Raw genomic sequence first — 16886 nt, forward strand, 5'->3', positions numbered from 1 at the left:
GACTATAGTTACTACCCCAGTTCCTAAACTGTAATGGAAACGCAGCATAAAGTGAGCCTGGCCTACCAAGGCCTAACTATACCGTACAAAGCCGTGCGAGGCCCTGCAGTGGAAATGCGCCATTACAGAGGATGAATGTGGTACTGTAAAACCATACATACATACGGAACTGACATATGTGTTTGAACCAGAAGTTGGAAAAGGGGCAGGACTACATAAGGTAAATATCAACAGCATTAGTGCTCTCAAGCAGTGAGCTGCTCTAAATAATCAAATGTTACTTATAAACAGCTTTGAAACAGGACTCTGAAATTACAGAAGGGTCCAGCTTCTGCCGCTTGGAGTGACTATTTACGAAGGCAACCTAAATAGATGTCCGGCTGCAGCATAATCCCCCATTATGTAAATGCAGACAAAGGATGGAAGTGAACTGACCTGTCCAAAGCCCAGAGGGTGCTGATGCTGGTGCCCACTCATGTTTTTCTGCCGGGAAAGGAGGGGGGCGGATGGGAGAAGGGTGTAAGAGGAGGGAGTGCTCTGTCCTATGAGGCTGCAGCGCCCTTTGGAGCGGGACCAGGACTCTGAGGACGGAACAGAGAGAAGACGGAAGTGAGTAAGGCAAGTATACTTATACAAAAGAAAAAGTTGGCAGGTTTAGTCCACATGGCCTGCAAGTTGAAATAAAAACTAAAACAAACACAAGCATGCACAAGAGAGAGAAAGTAGAGTTAGATGATTGTGTTCAATATAGATCATTTTAATGGTTTTATTTCAAAGTACAGAGGGACACATTTTTTTTAAATCACACTATTTATATTGAATATATATTTAAATGAGAAAAATGTTGCTAAATAATCAATCCCCCAATATTGTGCATAATGTGTAAAAAAATAAATAAAAAAAATCCAATAAGTTATTTATTCTAAATGATGCAGCCCTATTAGCATACATTACAATAACTGATCAAGATGCCTCTCAAGCTACATTAATAATATAAACATGAAATTGTTAAATCAACATTGCATTTGTAATAGTGAGTTGTAGTTGCTTTAAATATAGTACATATTTGAGGATTGTGTCCTCAGAGTAGCTTTTCAAGGCAGACAAAAGCCGAACAGACTAGCATAGATGTGAGCGGCCCTCCCAAAAATCTCAGCTACACAAAAGTAATTAGCACGGGAGAAATACAATTATGAATTTGAAAATGTGTTCTCCTGAGTGCTGATGGAGGACAATAAATGTAGCAGCACCAATCTGCAGCTAAATTGAACATTTCTGAGGGGGCTGGGCAATGCAGGGCAAAAAGATGATCACAAACAGAATTTGCATTCCACAAAAAAGCAGGCAAAACTGAATTGACCGCAAAATGTGGAGATTAGTCAATCTAGCTAATCTTCACATAATGCTCTCACACGGCCGAAAAAAACCCTGTTCCTTTTTAATCATAGGATCACTGGAGATGCTAAGAATTAGTAGTTGAATTCTTAACATCTGCCAAACATTACGTTAGCTTTACTGATGAAGAATAACATCTCCATCACTCTTGTTTAAGGATTCATCCATATTCAAACTTTAGTTATAATATGACAGTTTACATAAGGTGGTTGGATCAGAAGTTAAAGGCAAGGGCAACAATAATTTGAGCTAATTCATTTATTTAAAAAGGACATTTTCAAGCATTAGATTTTATACATACTTATTATAATCTCCTTTTTTCTTTTTTTTTTTACTTATAACTGAATTTAAAGAAGACACACTAAGCAAATTTTCCGGTTCATATTTGCACTGTTGTCCTCCTGTGACATGTCTCCATGCTTTAATGTTCAAAAATCTCTTTATTTTTCTCATACTGTCTGTGCTGCAGCACCTCTTTTCACCCTCTGTCTGAAACCAGAGCCCAGTCTGCTCTGATTGGTTAGCTGGCTGGCTCTGATGTGATTGGTCAACTGCTTAGATATGTGTCGGGATTGGGAATGTTCGCCCCTTCAAGTACAATATGTTGGAGTGCTAGCTGATAAAAGCTTGAGTGTTACGTAGTGACGTCACCATGAGTAGTATGTTGGAGAGAAACTCCCTCTGGAGGGAACACAGGGATTTTAGCCTTTGCAGACCAATTACATGCACAAGAACCCTTTATAACGTCTAGACATATTTTGAATTTTTTTGATGGCCAGTCTATGAATCAGTTAAATATGCAGAACCGAGGACAGTTTTAAAACTTCACTTCTGTGCATTCTGTAACCTTCAGTTTGTCTGATATAAGATCTCACTCAAGCTTCCTTCTTCTCCGGTACTGCTCATAGGATTTCCATAACAGCCATAAATACAATATTTTCTGGAGAATGATGGCTAAGCTTATTGGACAACATGTCCCCCCCTACAGGAAACCCTCCCCGCCCAGCATCTTCAGTGCCAGGCTGCTTCACCCGCAGTGTCTCAAGGAGAGATACCCCACAAATACAGACAGCTACAATCTTGTGCATAATACCTGCAATGTGCAATATAAACACTTTCTTCCAATCTTCTGTGAAATAATCACTGTTCTGTGAAAAAAATACATTTTTATAATATCTCAACACCTTTATATGTTCACTAAGCTTAGAAATGCTGCTACTTACCAGGGTGACTGTCAATTCTGCTGCTATTAAATAATCCTCAAACATGTCTTCTACTGCTAAATAGAGAATATTCCCATTCAACACAGTATCATAGATTTAGACAAAATATCATAAACAAAGAAAAAGGAACAGAGATTTTTGGCACTCAGAAATGTCCCCAAGGGGGCAAAGCTGACTTTACTGTATCAGTTTTAAATTCACTTTACCGTTTATTAAGGAAAACGACATCTTGGGAAATTAAAAAGGTGAAACTGATGTTGGATCAGTGCCTTAGGGAACCAGCAGAGAAATGGCTCTGACGCAACACCAAATTAAATGCATCCATCTTTCCCTCCACTCCGAGGAGCCAACCGGAAATGTGTTTGCTGTCGTCTCTTTAAAATAAACGTCCTCTCTTCTTCTACTGTGTACAATTCTGCATCACTGATTTAGTAAAAGCATGCAGGTGTTGTCAGAAGGAAGGGGTTTGTTTGAAATACTGAAGCTGGAAGAAGATCCCAAATGATTTAACACAAAGCTGTAAATCCTAATCAGCCCAGCTGAGGAGATCCTTTATAATTTAACAAAACATGCTTGCGATTTTTAGTTCACTTGAATGCACACTAGTTGTAGACACAATTCAAATGATCATTAATGTACACATATTTAAAAGACACTGTCTAGAACTTCATCATACTTGTCTAAAAATATTCCTCCTTATTCCCTAGAAACTTTCTTAGAATAAAACTACTACTTTGATGGAGGGAAAGTCCTAAAAAGGGCATCTCAGGCGATTTTAGCACGGCCTGCTCTGGATGCATTTTTGAGGTTTTGGTAACGTGGCCAGTTCTCTGTTGGTGTCTCTTGATCACCTGTTAAAGCCTCTATGACCCACTAGGGGGCGGTATGCCCCCACTGCTTCCATATGACCTGTGGAGCAGACACCACCAAAGTGCAGGTAACAGCAGGCATGATGAGGAAACATTTTTGTTATGGGTGTTAGTAGTACACAGAAAAACATTTCAATGAGAGCATTTCTCTTAGCTTAGAAAGAAAAACGAGTTTAATAATAGAAAACACACCTACATGTAATATCATCATAAGAAGTCATACAGTCCATAATTACAAAGAGGAATATTTGCTTCCTGTTTCTGACCTGTTCTCTGTGTGCGCTCCTCTGTCCCGTGACTGTTGTTGTTCTGCACTCTCATTGGTGGAACCACCATGGTCCTGACGCCGCGGGGGCTCCTGCACTGCACTGCAGGGGAAGGCAGTGGTGCGACCATGGCAGCCAAAGATGGGCGGTTGTTGTGGTTACTGTTGTCTAGGTAACGGTAGGGACTGTTGCCACGTGGGGATGTCAACGTGTCTGACGTGGGGGAGCCCTCCACCGTGTCGCAGCCGCTCTCATGGCCGTCATCCTCGGACATGCTGAACACAGAGGAGAAGTCATGTTAACGAGACTGGAAATAAAGAGTGTGTTTGGAGAACAATATGAGGACACACTACCTGTTGGGTCTCTTGCAGGGGGAGATGGAGGGGCTGGACTGCAGGGAGTTGGAGGCGAAGGAGCTGGTGCTGAGGCTGCTGTCGGGGCTGCTGAGGGAACACACTCTCTCCATAGACACACTGGTGTTTCTGCATGCCTCACACACACACTCCTCTTTGCACCTACGGAGAACAACACATTGGTTAGAGTTATTTAAGCTCAGTAAAGTACAATTAATATAAACAAACATTCAGCTACTGAGATCTATAGATATTATAACTTTTGAAGAGGGCTGTAAAATGATTTCCTTTTCCTTTGAAGCCTTTTTTTTTAGTTTCTCCGAATTAAGTTTTGGATGTCTGCCGTAATATTTTATGAGAATAACCCAAAAAGAATTCTGAATGGGAATAAAGCGATTTAGATTAATTTTTGTATTAAATCCTTTTGAATGAATAGACCTGTCATCTTTAATAACTTAAATACATGTAGGCATTAGGGAAATCGCCTAAAGGCATCAAATATGATGAAATAATAATTGCACCCTTGGGCCTATATCAAAATTGTGCCAAAACAGAAAAGGCAATACTTTAAAATAAAAACATTTCACATTTAAGCATTTTTTCTCCTCCTTTTTTGCAAAAGCTTTGTCACAAACTAGCCTCGTGCAGCCTGATAAATGTGAATGTTCAACCTGATCTAGGAAAAATCAACCCTAAAAGATTGTTTCTATTGTAGCAATATAATTGTAGTTTATGGTGCAGTTAGAGCGCTGCTAGATTGTCCTAGCAATACAGGTATGTGCTTCCCTTTTTGTACAACAAGCAGAAGTGTGATTTATTTTCATGTCTGAACTTTAACGCTCTACAGTCGTTATCACACATCAAACATGTTGGAAGATTAAGATCACTGGTTGATTTTGTTCATCCCATGTCCATTGCATGTAATGTTACTCACCCCCTCAGACGGCACCTCCGAGGCTCTTCGTCCTCCTCTTCCTCCCCGTCAGTCAGGTCACTGCGGATGCTGATCACACTGGCAGCAGGGCTCGGTGTGTCCCCCATCAGAACGGCCACGTGGCGCTGCGGTTGATTGGACCGGTCCTGCTGGCTGTTCCCATTCGGCGCCGCCTCTTTGAAGCAGCTCACTTCCTCCTCTGCACCATTTTCATCTGCGTTAGGGACTACGGGTTGCACCGGCGGCAGCTCCCTCTTAGGCTGCTCTCTGGGGGCCACTGTATGTCCAACAACACTGGCCATCTTGGGGGTCCGACATACTGATGTATGGATGTTTCTGGGGTGGGACAGGTTCCTTTAAAACAGAACAGTTGATGTATTAGACATCCATAAAACATTAAAGCAGATTCATTTCCACAAGGCGCACATCTCACCTGTTGTGACTATGTCTGTTCCTCTTATTGGCTTGCTGCGGCCACACAACGTGAGCTATGCCAATGTTGATTGGCTGATGGGCAGAGAGTGCTTGCATCTGATTGGTCAGGAGAGGCTGTTGAATCACTGAAGTGTAATGGTTGCTGTGGGGGGAAAAAAATGTATGTTAAAAAAAAGGTACCAAAAAAGTGCAAGAGGAAGATAATGCAGCCCTATTATACTTTGGCTAAAAATAAGCAACAGTAATAGAAAATATACTGTGCTTTGATGAAAGCAAATAGAACCGTCTCAATTTATAACAAGTATTTGAAATAAAATAAAAACCCAGCTTTTTATGAAATGTCTCTCCTGGTTAAGCATTAGAGCTGTGCATCTTCACTGTTCTCACGATTCCATTACGATTATCCTGTCAACGATTCGGTCAGAAATTAATAACATAAATGTCTTGACATTAAATTACAAGCTAAAATAAATCAAGGCCTAGCCTCCCTATATCTGTGTGTGAAATTGTTCCATCCTCAAAAACAAAAAACTAATGCTTCTGCAGTCTAGCTGCAGCTTAGGTCTTCTGTTAAAAAAAGGACACTGAAGGTCCGGAATGTGGCATCACAAACATGACTTGAGTCTGAACAAAGCAGACAACAGGAGTATTTACAGCAGCATATAAAAACTAAAATAGTGCATGTGGGTGCACACTTACATTCTCTGTCTTACTGTTATATAAATCCCATTAATGTATGAGATTAAGTTAGCTTTATCATATCTTGATCAGAGATCAACATTTGTTTAAGTGAGTAATAAAGTTTCTATCAGGTCACTATCAGCCTGTCATTCATTATTATTATTATTAGGGAGGGGGCGGGGTTTGGAGGAACAGAGAGGAGACGGTGATCACGGAAGCTTTCCTCCTGCCTTCACAATCTTTACACAAGTATTTATCGTCTGAAAATAGCAAGAGGACATTCAGGCCCCGGCCCCACGAGGACGCATACGGCTAAACGCATAGGATTAACGCAAACGCAAAAAAGCTTCCGTCCACACGCAATATTCACCGGATAGTGTCTGTCCACACGAGACAGCTCCAACCGATCATTACTCGAAGTGTATAGTTTGGACGTGGGTGACGCTCCGGAGGTGAGCGTCGGGAGCGTGGTTGTCAATGAAGGCGACGCGCGTGCGACGTGCGTGGGGGTTATGGACTGACTAAGCGTAGGGACACGTCTGACACGCTTTCGACTTTTTACCTAGTACTTCTAGTAGGTCCACAAACAAACGTTGAAGTTCGATCCGCCCTAGACCCCTACAAAATAACTTCGAAGCGGCTCCGAAAGTTGACTGAATGGAAGCTTATGTGACATAGGCGTGCGGCGGCGAGCGGTCGCGTCGCGACGACGGATAAACGAAGTCAGACACAGACGCAAGAAAGCCGTGGACGGACATTAGACTCTTCCAGGGCGGAGACGACCGACCGAGAGGCGGGCCTTTAGAAGTCGACAACTAACTGTGAAGTCATTATCGGATAAGTCTATCGCGACTACCCCCGCCCTGTAATAACGAGGCGCATTCTCTGGCGATATACTCAGATCCGACGCCGGGCGCCCTCGTCATGTGTTGTGTTGTGATGATGTGCTGTGATGTGCTGTGCAAGTACCAATGCACAAGTCATGAGTACTCAAAGAGAATGGGTGGTCGTCACCTACGGTGGTTGATTGTTGGCCTGGGTATAGCGGAATGACGGTCGGGTGCCTCGACTTACTTACCTCTATGAACGTGTACTAAAAACGAAGACATTACAGTAGTAAACATTTAGTAATATAGTACGTACCGACATACTACATTGTAGAGCAGTTGACAGCGAAATTAGCCATCACTGGAAGGAGTCGGTGGCATCACTAGCAAGTCCACCGCACAGCACATCACAACACAATGACAGGCGTCCGGAGCGTCGATCTGGGAAGAGCCTTCACCTACTGAACGTACGGTCTCTATTGCACGGGCGTAAGTCTCGTTCAAAATTAGCCGTTAAACTATTTTGTTTCCTGCATGGCTATTAGCCCAGTTTACGCCTTATAGCCGAGCTGGGATCATTACTCTCAGGCGGCCGGGGTGTCTCCTGCTTTTGCAGCAAACGCCAATGACAAAATCACAGTATATCTTTGGCAGAACCAGCCAAGGTGTGCTCCTGCTGTCCTGACTTTACTGCATTGGTTTGACGCCTTTGTATTGCCCAGGGTTCCACCTATCTTGCCCGGTATCGCGTTGCGAGACCCCCCAGGTTGCGAGGCACCACACGCGAGGATATGCGTATTAAAAGACTATTACTACTGCGTTATAGGACGGAGAGGGGTGGAGACGACGAGTGGGGGCGCAGTTTCATTGGACGTGCTGACTTAAGTCTAATAAATTAGAAAGAAGCTATTACCTGTCATTTGCGCTCACTTAGATTAGACTGTCCTGCCTCTGTCGCGTCGAGACGAGGTGGACGTCGAGGAGGGGCGAACACTACGTCCGCCACTTGCCGCGTTTTGTGTGTGGAAGTTCGAGTTCTAGTAGTGGAAATCGATAAAAATAATGGAGAGTTGATGGATTTGATCAATATTTATACAAATAAAAATGACAGGTCCGCAGTCTGAGTACATGAGCCGAGTCGACGACGTACTCTGTCTGTGACTGCGACAGGCTGGTCTCTCACCTGCCTTTTCTCTCCGAGGCACATAAAATAATAAATATCTAAGCAAATAAGTTAAACAAACATTTCGAGTTATTTATTGTTTCTTCTGCGGAAACTGCCGTGAGAAATATAAAACCAGGCCTTCTAATTTTTGAAATTGTTTGCAACTGACCCGCTTTTGAGACGGGCCAAGGTGGTGAGCCGGGAGTGCGCGCCTCTATTTGTCTTCCCGTTGGTACTGTTGGTACGAAGAAGCCGACGAAACACCTCGCTTCAATGTCGCGCGGTGCATGTTCCGGAGCCGTATACATTGACGCGAGAGCGTCGGCCAACCTNAGGTGTCTTTTAATAAGCAGGTAGTCCTATCATTAGCTAGAACTAGCTGGATCTGATCGATATGGACATAAACGCGAGTGAAGCCTAATCTGAAGGGAGAGAGAGATCAGCTGCTGCTGACGAGTCGACACGCAGCTCTGCATGATCACATGCAGCGGTGAGCGGACAAAACACACACTTCACGTTTGAATATCACTCGTAGCTATTTTAATTATCTCAAACTAAATCACTAAACTAGTTATAGGTATGTTTATTTTTACTGTCGGGTCACTCATTACTGGATCCGCGAGCTGCATAATACTGGCATAATAGATTGCCCGATCGGGCAACCAGCAGGTGAGGCTTCATTGCCCGAGCTAAATACTAGATGGCCCCGGGCCATCGGGCAGTCCTTAATGTCGAGCCCTGAAACTAGAGACACGTTGAGACAAGACCGAAAACCATGGGCTTTTTTACCTTGAAGATGTGCTAGAGCAGGGGTCTCCAACCTTTCTTCATCTGAGAGCCATAATAAATCAATTGAATAGGTCTAGCCTCCCTATATCTGTGTGGGAAATTGTTCCATCCTCAAAAACAAAAAACTAATACTTCTGCAGTCTAGCTGCAGCTTAGGTCTTCTATTAAAAAGAGGACACTGAAGGTCCTGAATGTGGCCTCACTAACATGACTTGAGTCTGAACACAGCAGGCAACAGGAGTATTTACAACAGCCTATCAAAACTAAAATACTGAATGTGGGTGCACACTTATTCTGTCTTACTGTTACATAAATCCCAAGAATGTATGAGATTAGCTTCATCATATCTCAACCAGTGATTAAGTGAATAATAAAGTTTCTATCAGGTTACTATCAGCCTGTCACTCATTATTTTCAGGGAGGGGGCAGGGTTTGGAGGAACAGAGAGGAGACAGTGATCGCAGAAGCTTTTTTCCTCCTGCCTTCACAAACTTTACACAAGTATTTATCAACTGAAAATAGCAAGAGGACATGCGTACTCTGTAATCCAAGACTTGATTACATCAACCAAAAACCTGACATGGTGCTAACGCGAGTATTTTTTAAAACATAAATCCATTTGTGTCTGAGCCACAGCGACACGGACTGATTCAGGTGCATTTATTGTCGTCGGATTCTTTCTACAGTCTGTGAACCGCGAGCTGCGAGCTACTGAAAAGCTTCCCGCTCGTGATCAACGTGTTGGAGAGCCCTGTGCTAGAGCTTTAAAACGGCGGGGCCCAGCCCAGGAATCCGTTCGCATACAATGCTTTCTGATGAAGTCGACCAGAGAAATGTTACTCTAGCTACAAGGTAAACCTCAGGGCTGTTTATTTCTGAAACACCTGTATAGTGACATTTGACACAACAAGAAAGACAGGTTTACACATTCAGGTCTTGATATAGTGATGAAGTTTTTGTTATTTTCCCAGTTTAAATGTGTCCAACAGCAAGCAACTAATAAATACATAAAACTAGATTAATTACTATGCTCAATTTGACAAGGAATGCTTGACAAGTCTACTGATTTAATAAACATGAATGAATGATAAACTCCCACTGTATCAAACAGAGTACCTTTCCAAACCAATACTGGCTCAGTGTAATATGAACACATCTCACACACAAGGTAAGTCATGCACCACCTGAAAGAAACACACCAAAAAACCATGCAATAACATACCACTCTGTTCTTCTACACACTTCATTCTCATTAGGACCACAGCAGCCAAGTCACAACTGTGCACGCACGTGCACACTTTCTTCAAACTAATGAAAGCCTCTCTGCTCAGCGTACTCTCCGTGTAGCTCAGAACTCATTGTGGAGGCAGAGCAGCTCCTCTTATCTCTTATTTAAGGCTGCTGTGCACCTCCTTCACTCATTTCTTTCCTTCTGGCTTTAACATGCGTCCATGTTCATGTGTGTACACAAGGTTTTTATGTCTTTTAACATCATTTCAATCACATTCACTAGGCTAAGACACTGTAGACCATTACCCAACTATTCATAAAAACAGGTCTTTTGGAAAAATATGGACCAGAAGAAGGCCATTTGGATGTTTTTTATATCTTTTTAAAGGGTCCCATAACACCAAACCACTACATTTTCTAACTGAGGATCGGCGAGTCTAGCAGGTAATGACTTCCACTCCTTTAGTGCAGAACCATACTGACAGAACCCTGCTACAGTGCAACAACAGGTCAAACAGTACATCAGCAGTTTCTGCAGTATTTCCAACATCAGAGAGGACAGTGGTTTTACACCATCACAAAACAGACTTGTAATGGTCATGTTCCACTCCTGCTACACGACACATTTAACACAGCTCCAGTCAACTCACTATATAGACTATATTAGTAATGCTGGATGAATCATGCTTTACTTTATGTTAACATTTTAACTTGCTAAGAATGATTTATAAACTAAAGAGAACCCCAGCTTTTGCTTTACATTTTGGGTTAAAAAGAGCAATGTTATTATAAAATCTAGGGATGCTAGAATAGTCAATTCTAATGTCTAACACTTAATGTGGAGAAAGATGTCCTGTATGGGGTGATTGTGCCTTGGTCTGTTGGTAATGCCTCGGGGTTCCGGTGGGCATGTAAACAAATACATAGCGCTGTACTTTGCGTCCTCACCCGGTTGCATAGCGACGCTTATTGTTTAGGTGTCTCTTAATAAGCAGGTAGTCCTATCATTAGCTAGAACTAGCTGGATCTGATCGATATGGACATAAACGCGAGTGAAGTCTAATCTGACGGGAGAGAGCGATCAGCTGCTGCTGACGAGTCGACACGCAGCTCTGCATGATCACATGCAGCGGTGAGCGGACAAAACACACTCTTCAGGTTAGAATATCACACGTAGCTATTTTAATGACCTCTCAAACTACCTAAACTAGTTATAGATATGTTTATTTTTACTGATCCGCGAGCTGCATGATACTGACGGGCTGTCAGGAGAGGGAGAGAGCGCTCAGTTTATTATTCCCGTGTTATTGTAAGTTACTGTACACTTTTGAATAGTTAATCTACAATAATTAGTTTGTTTAATATCGAATCATATCAATTAGTTTTAAAGCTCAATAGATAACAAAGAAGACCTTAGACCGGCACTTTTCACATTTTGTCCGGAAGATTTAAACTTTAACGGACATGTTGACCGGCGAAAACATATTCCAACGGGAACTCAGTGCTGTGGTCCTGAGTCCTGGATCGCGAGTCGTGGCTGTGGTCCTGGATCATAAGTCCCGGATGGATATCCTCGTGGATTCATCTTCCCATTATACACACACATGCATTTCCAAACATTTGGACTACCTATGTTGCAAATGTATTATCTTCTCAATTTACACACGGCATCTATTGCACGTCTGTCCGTCCTGGGAGAGGGATCCTTCCTCTGTTGCTCTCCCTGAGGTTTCTCCCATTTTTCCCTTTAAACTGTGGGTTTTCTCTGGAAGTTTTTCCTTGTACGATGTGAGGGTCTAAGGACAGAGGGTGTCGTATTGTCATACTGATATTCTGTACAAACTGTGAAGTCCACTGAGACAAATGTAACATTTGTGATATTGGGCTATATAAATAAACATTGATGTGTTACCGTAATGGTTGAAAAAAGTTTTCGTGGAGAATTATTTATTTACCGGCCGGCCTGTAGATTCTACATTTTTGTTGTTTCTGTCTTTTTTGTATTTTTTATGACATGGTTTTTAAGTTCGTCCTTTTTAATATAAAACCTTTCGTGTTCTCAGTTCGAAAACATTTGTTCCGGGTTATGGTAAAAGTAGTTTTCGCGGTTACGAAGTTTAATAGCATCTTTAAGACTTTCTCACAAAAATTTTCGGAAAATCATAATGATTTTATAAGAGTTTAGGATAAGAAGCTTAATTGTAGTAATACTTTCTTATAACACGGGTGATTAGCCGGTAATAAATTTGGCTACTTGTAGTACTGAAGACTTTTTATGGTTGTATGTACCTAAGGGGGCGGGGGACGTTTGTTTGCACCATGTCCCCTCGGTCGTCAACAGAAAAATTGGAATGATTAAATGAAAACCCGCTGTGGGAAATATAACGGGTGTGATGTGCGTGTGTGCTGCACAAGTTTATAGGTAAGGCCCCCGGGTCCCACAAATCTAGTGAGGAGTAGAGTATCGCGTTGTCTACACTCTGGGGGGGAGAGACATATGGGGGACCCGTCGCCTAAGACACCGACTCGGACTGGGTATACACTCTATGTTACCAGCTCGAGACATAAGAGGTTGTATCAGTGTGTAGTTTGACTTCGGTAGGTTTACTGACCCTACTGTTGGTCGAAAACTACTTAGCACGAAACCCAAACGACTAATGTCTTTTGTGTTGTAGGTTCTTTTAGCACAGGTTAGATTCTTTTTACGACGACTGAAATCTTTTTTTGAGTCTCCAATTCAATCCTAATTTCACTGTTATTCTTGAGTAAGGAAATAAGCAAGGTCGTCTCGCCTCTTTACCAAGAAACAATACCGGTCATATCTAATCTTTTTTATTCCTTTCTTGTGCTGGTAATATATTTTTCGGTACAACCTTTATTTTATCTATTATTTGTTTATTCTTTTTAGAAATAACGACCCGCCCCCTCCTTAATAAAAAGCTTCCTCAATACCTTTTCGTTTCGCGTCATTCATAATTTGACTTACGCCGCTAAACTTACGAACGAACGGACCGGCCCCTCCACCTTACACCGCACCCCTGGAGTACTGGCTGTTTGCGCCTCGGCAGCCATTCACAATTAGTCGTTCTGATACCTTCGGGCGACACCACGGTCACGTTCTAAACCCTATAAAACTTCAAACGTCCGTTGACAAAGTGGGTGATACAGAAAAAATCCATACTATGTTGATTGGTTACCCTTGTCAATAGAATATCACAACCATGTCAATCGATAAAAGCTAATGTTGTAGGTTTCGTGTTTAAAACTTGAAACCGCGTAAGAATAAAACCCGCCGGGAAGACGGTTCCGGGTATAAATTTCTCTCAAACGCTGCTACCTCCTCCGCAATAACGGGAGAGTTCTGAATAGAATGTAACAATGCAGACGGACTGTACAAACACGCACCCGCGGAGACTACAAATTTATTTTAAATCCACACCTCTCTCTTTGCCCCGCGGAGAAGGTAAGAACGGTGCGAAGGTCTCCTCGCTCCCCGACGGTCCCCGTCTCTATTCTGGGTACCCAGCCTTCATCTACCGCGCCGAACGGAGAGTATAGGTGTGCTAACTTATTCACTCTGCCCGGAGAAAGTGTAGGCTGACCAAGTTATTAAGAGGACGGAGCGGGTGAACACAACTGGCCCAGAAAGTAACCGCAAATCTCTCGACAGTCAGGGCTGCGCAAATGACCGACCGCGACGCAAAAATCTCCGTCCTCTACAAAAAACCGATAAAAGAAAAGTGACCATCTCAATCTCGGCGGAGGTCGGGCGACAACACCGAGAGGGAGTCTGCAGATGGGACGGGGACGCGTTCGACTATAAGGCCGGATAACCACGAATTCTTTTGCGATTTCACTTGCGGCGTTCGGTTTTTTACCATACCGAAAACACGACGCAATAGAGGAAACGAAAACACACCCCTCCTACGGACGTCGGCAGGACGGGAACGAGTACTCGGGCTTCACATATAGACAATACAGGGAGTTTATCAGACAAGAAAGTAGTCCCCGAGAAACAAACGAAACGGACGACGACAGATGAAAAACACATACAGCATAAGTTAGCACAGTATCCGACGAGGACGCGTCATTTGCCAAATTGACATTGCAGTAATTCGACAGCCCAATACCCGGCATTTGTGACACAGAGATTCGAAGGACAATTAATTACGCAGGTGTCTATTGGCTTGCCTAAGTTGCGATGTCCCGACGGGATGCACGTGTACTAATCTAATGGTTGCAATCGAGACGGATGGTAAGAAAGTTTTTTACTCAAAGACGATAATTGTTCTGTTCCGACTAGTCCCCAGGGCGGCAGCGGAAATGCGACTTGTGAGGACCGGGAGAACACTCCGTCGTCGACGGGCCCAGACCGACGTCGGACGGCCCTCTCACCCGGTGTGGGGCCCGACTGTGGCCCGTGCAATCGCGGGGAGGTCGAGGTCGTCACCCTGTCAACTCGGGTCGGGTAACGGCGTCAAAACACACGGGGGGGGCAACGGTGGTCGGGGGTCACATCTGCTCAGTGGAAAGATTTACGGAGTGCACAGTCATACCTCTCCGAAGCACCACACCGTATATGCAGACCGGGCCACATCGTATAATGCGGACCGAAGAACCCCCAGGGGTAACGATGGGGGCATATACGGTGAGCAACGAAAAGACGACAAAACGACGTCTTATAACGTGTGGCAAGGTTTATGTCCACGTTAGATATTAATGGAACGGTGCATAGAATTAAGGTATTGTCGAGCAGTGAACAGCGTTTAAATAAGGGCGCTAATATCCATAGAGGAAAATTTGGTGTTCCGACGTCCTGTATAACACATTTTCCCGAGGAATCCTCCCCAAAGGTAAAAACGTAAATAAAATGAATGGCATAGACTAAATGACACACGCATATCCACTAAGGCGTTACGACGAAGTATGAATTATGTTCCTCCGAATCATAACCGTGTGGTACAGGACATTGGTGTGCCTGACATTCCCAGGAGGGATATGATGTTATGTTCCACTATAGGCCATATGATTGTCGTCATGATACGTTTCGTGTTTATTCTTACTAATTTTCACATCTATATAATAATAATTGTTTAGTACCAAACTCTTTTGTAAACCGATCTGTATACGCAACTGCTAGCAAAGTCGCGCGATGTGTCGTGTGAGTCTAATTTGCCCCGAGTAATACCGTGTGGCTGAGACCATTGTGTCACGATTAAATAACGTGTCAAACGACAAACTGACTAACATCGAAAATAGAGTCTACAGTATTGCAGCAGGACCAACTTTCGCCTTAGTTTCCGTCACAACCAACCTTTGTAGGTCCCTTGTTTTACAAAGTCAAAAGGCAGAAAGAGTGACCGGTGGGGGGAGTGACCCCCGTGGTTACTTCACACCACACACACACACACACGACACACACACACACACACAAACAACACACACACACACACACACACACACACACACCACACACACACACACACACACACACACACACTACACACACACACACACACCACACACACACACACACACACACTACACACATCAGCACACTACACAACACACACACACTACACACACACACACACCACACACACACACACACACTACACACACACACACCTACACCACTGACACACACACACACACACACACATGTACACACACAACCACACTATTTAGGTACAAGACCTCGTCTTTCTTTCCCGGATACCTGGTACGTACAAAAATAAACTCAATAAATGGTAAACTAGGGTTGTGCTTTCACCGAATAGTTTATAACTGAAAACCGAGTATTGCCTTGTAGAACTACCTGTCATATTTTAGTAACTTAACTATACGGTCCACAAAAACTTGTAGGGTGTGTGTGACAAATCGCTGTAAGAAGGACTTATAGACATCTACACTGTACTAAAATACTGAGTACTTAGCACGTCTTATGGTTCTTTCCTACCCTAAAATTTATTAATCATTATATAAACGTGTGAAATGAGTTTAGAATCGAAATTAAACAGAATCGCTAATTGGAAACCGGAAAATGGGACAATGTAGTAGAAAAAATTAAAAGACTGGAAATATGTAGTCTTTTAGGGAGTCCGAGGGGGTAGGCGGAGGTTTCCGGAACGGCACCGATTCTCCACGTGTCGACTTTCACATTTTAGGACTAGACTATTCAGAACCTCAACCCTACACACTACGACACAGCACAGAACCGTACACGTTCTCAACACAACAATTACATTAGTAAATCTACCCTTTTGTAGGGAGGGGTAAACAACGAACCACGATGCAAAAACGTTTACTTCTCAAATGGTTAATATGTGCCTCTTAAAATACCTAAAATAAATCCCTACGAGGCCTAACGGTAAACCCCGCTAGCGGCTTAGATCATAGCAGCTCTACCCGCCCCGGATAGCCCCTAGAAGGTAAATTTCACTCAAATTTTGAGTCAATTACCCCGAGTAAGCTGACCCGAAGGTGTTTGTTGGTTTGTATAATTAATGTAAGTTTCCTTCATGTAATAAGGTTCAAATGTAATTGAACCCATTATAGTGCCCACTCTTCTAATCACCCTTTGCGAGAGAAAAGGAGAGAGGGGGAGAGAGAGAGAGAGAGAGAGAGAGAGAGGACTCGTCAGACAGTCATAGAGTACGTCGAGTTGACTACGTCATTCCTCAACTGTTGCTGTCACTCTTATTTATAGAAATATTGAT

General features: G+C 43.1%; 1 protein-coding gene across 1 annotated transcript in view; it reads right to left on the bottom strand.

The window, feature by feature from the left end:
* Window positions 1-350: 350 nt before the first annotated feature.
* The window catches only part of LOC104945256 (homeodomain-interacting protein kinase 3-like), a gene marked incomplete at its 5' end in the record, with an annotated part of 24076 nt that continues 7540 nt past the window's right edge, over window positions 351-16886 (bottom strand). Inside the window, 5 exons of the mRNA XM_010770895.1 lie at window positions 351-581; window positions 3754-4028; window positions 4107-4268; window positions 5041-5394; window positions 5474-5617. Coding sequence (XP_010769197.1) covers window positions 352-581; window positions 3754-4028; window positions 4107-4268; window positions 5041-5394; window positions 5474-5617 — 1165 coding nt within the window. The remainder of the gene's footprint in view (window positions 582-3753; window positions 4029-4106; window positions 4269-5040; window positions 5395-5473; window positions 5618-16886) is intronic.

This window comes from Notothenia coriiceps, unplaced genomic scaffold (assembly GCF_000735185.1).
Source record: "Notothenia coriiceps isolate Sejong01 unplaced genomic scaffold, NC01 NC01_scaffold00009314, whole genome shotgun sequence".
In the NCBI taxonomy this organism is placed as follows: Eukaryota; Metazoa; Chordata; class Actinopteri; order Perciformes; family Nototheniidae; genus Notothenia; species Notothenia coriiceps.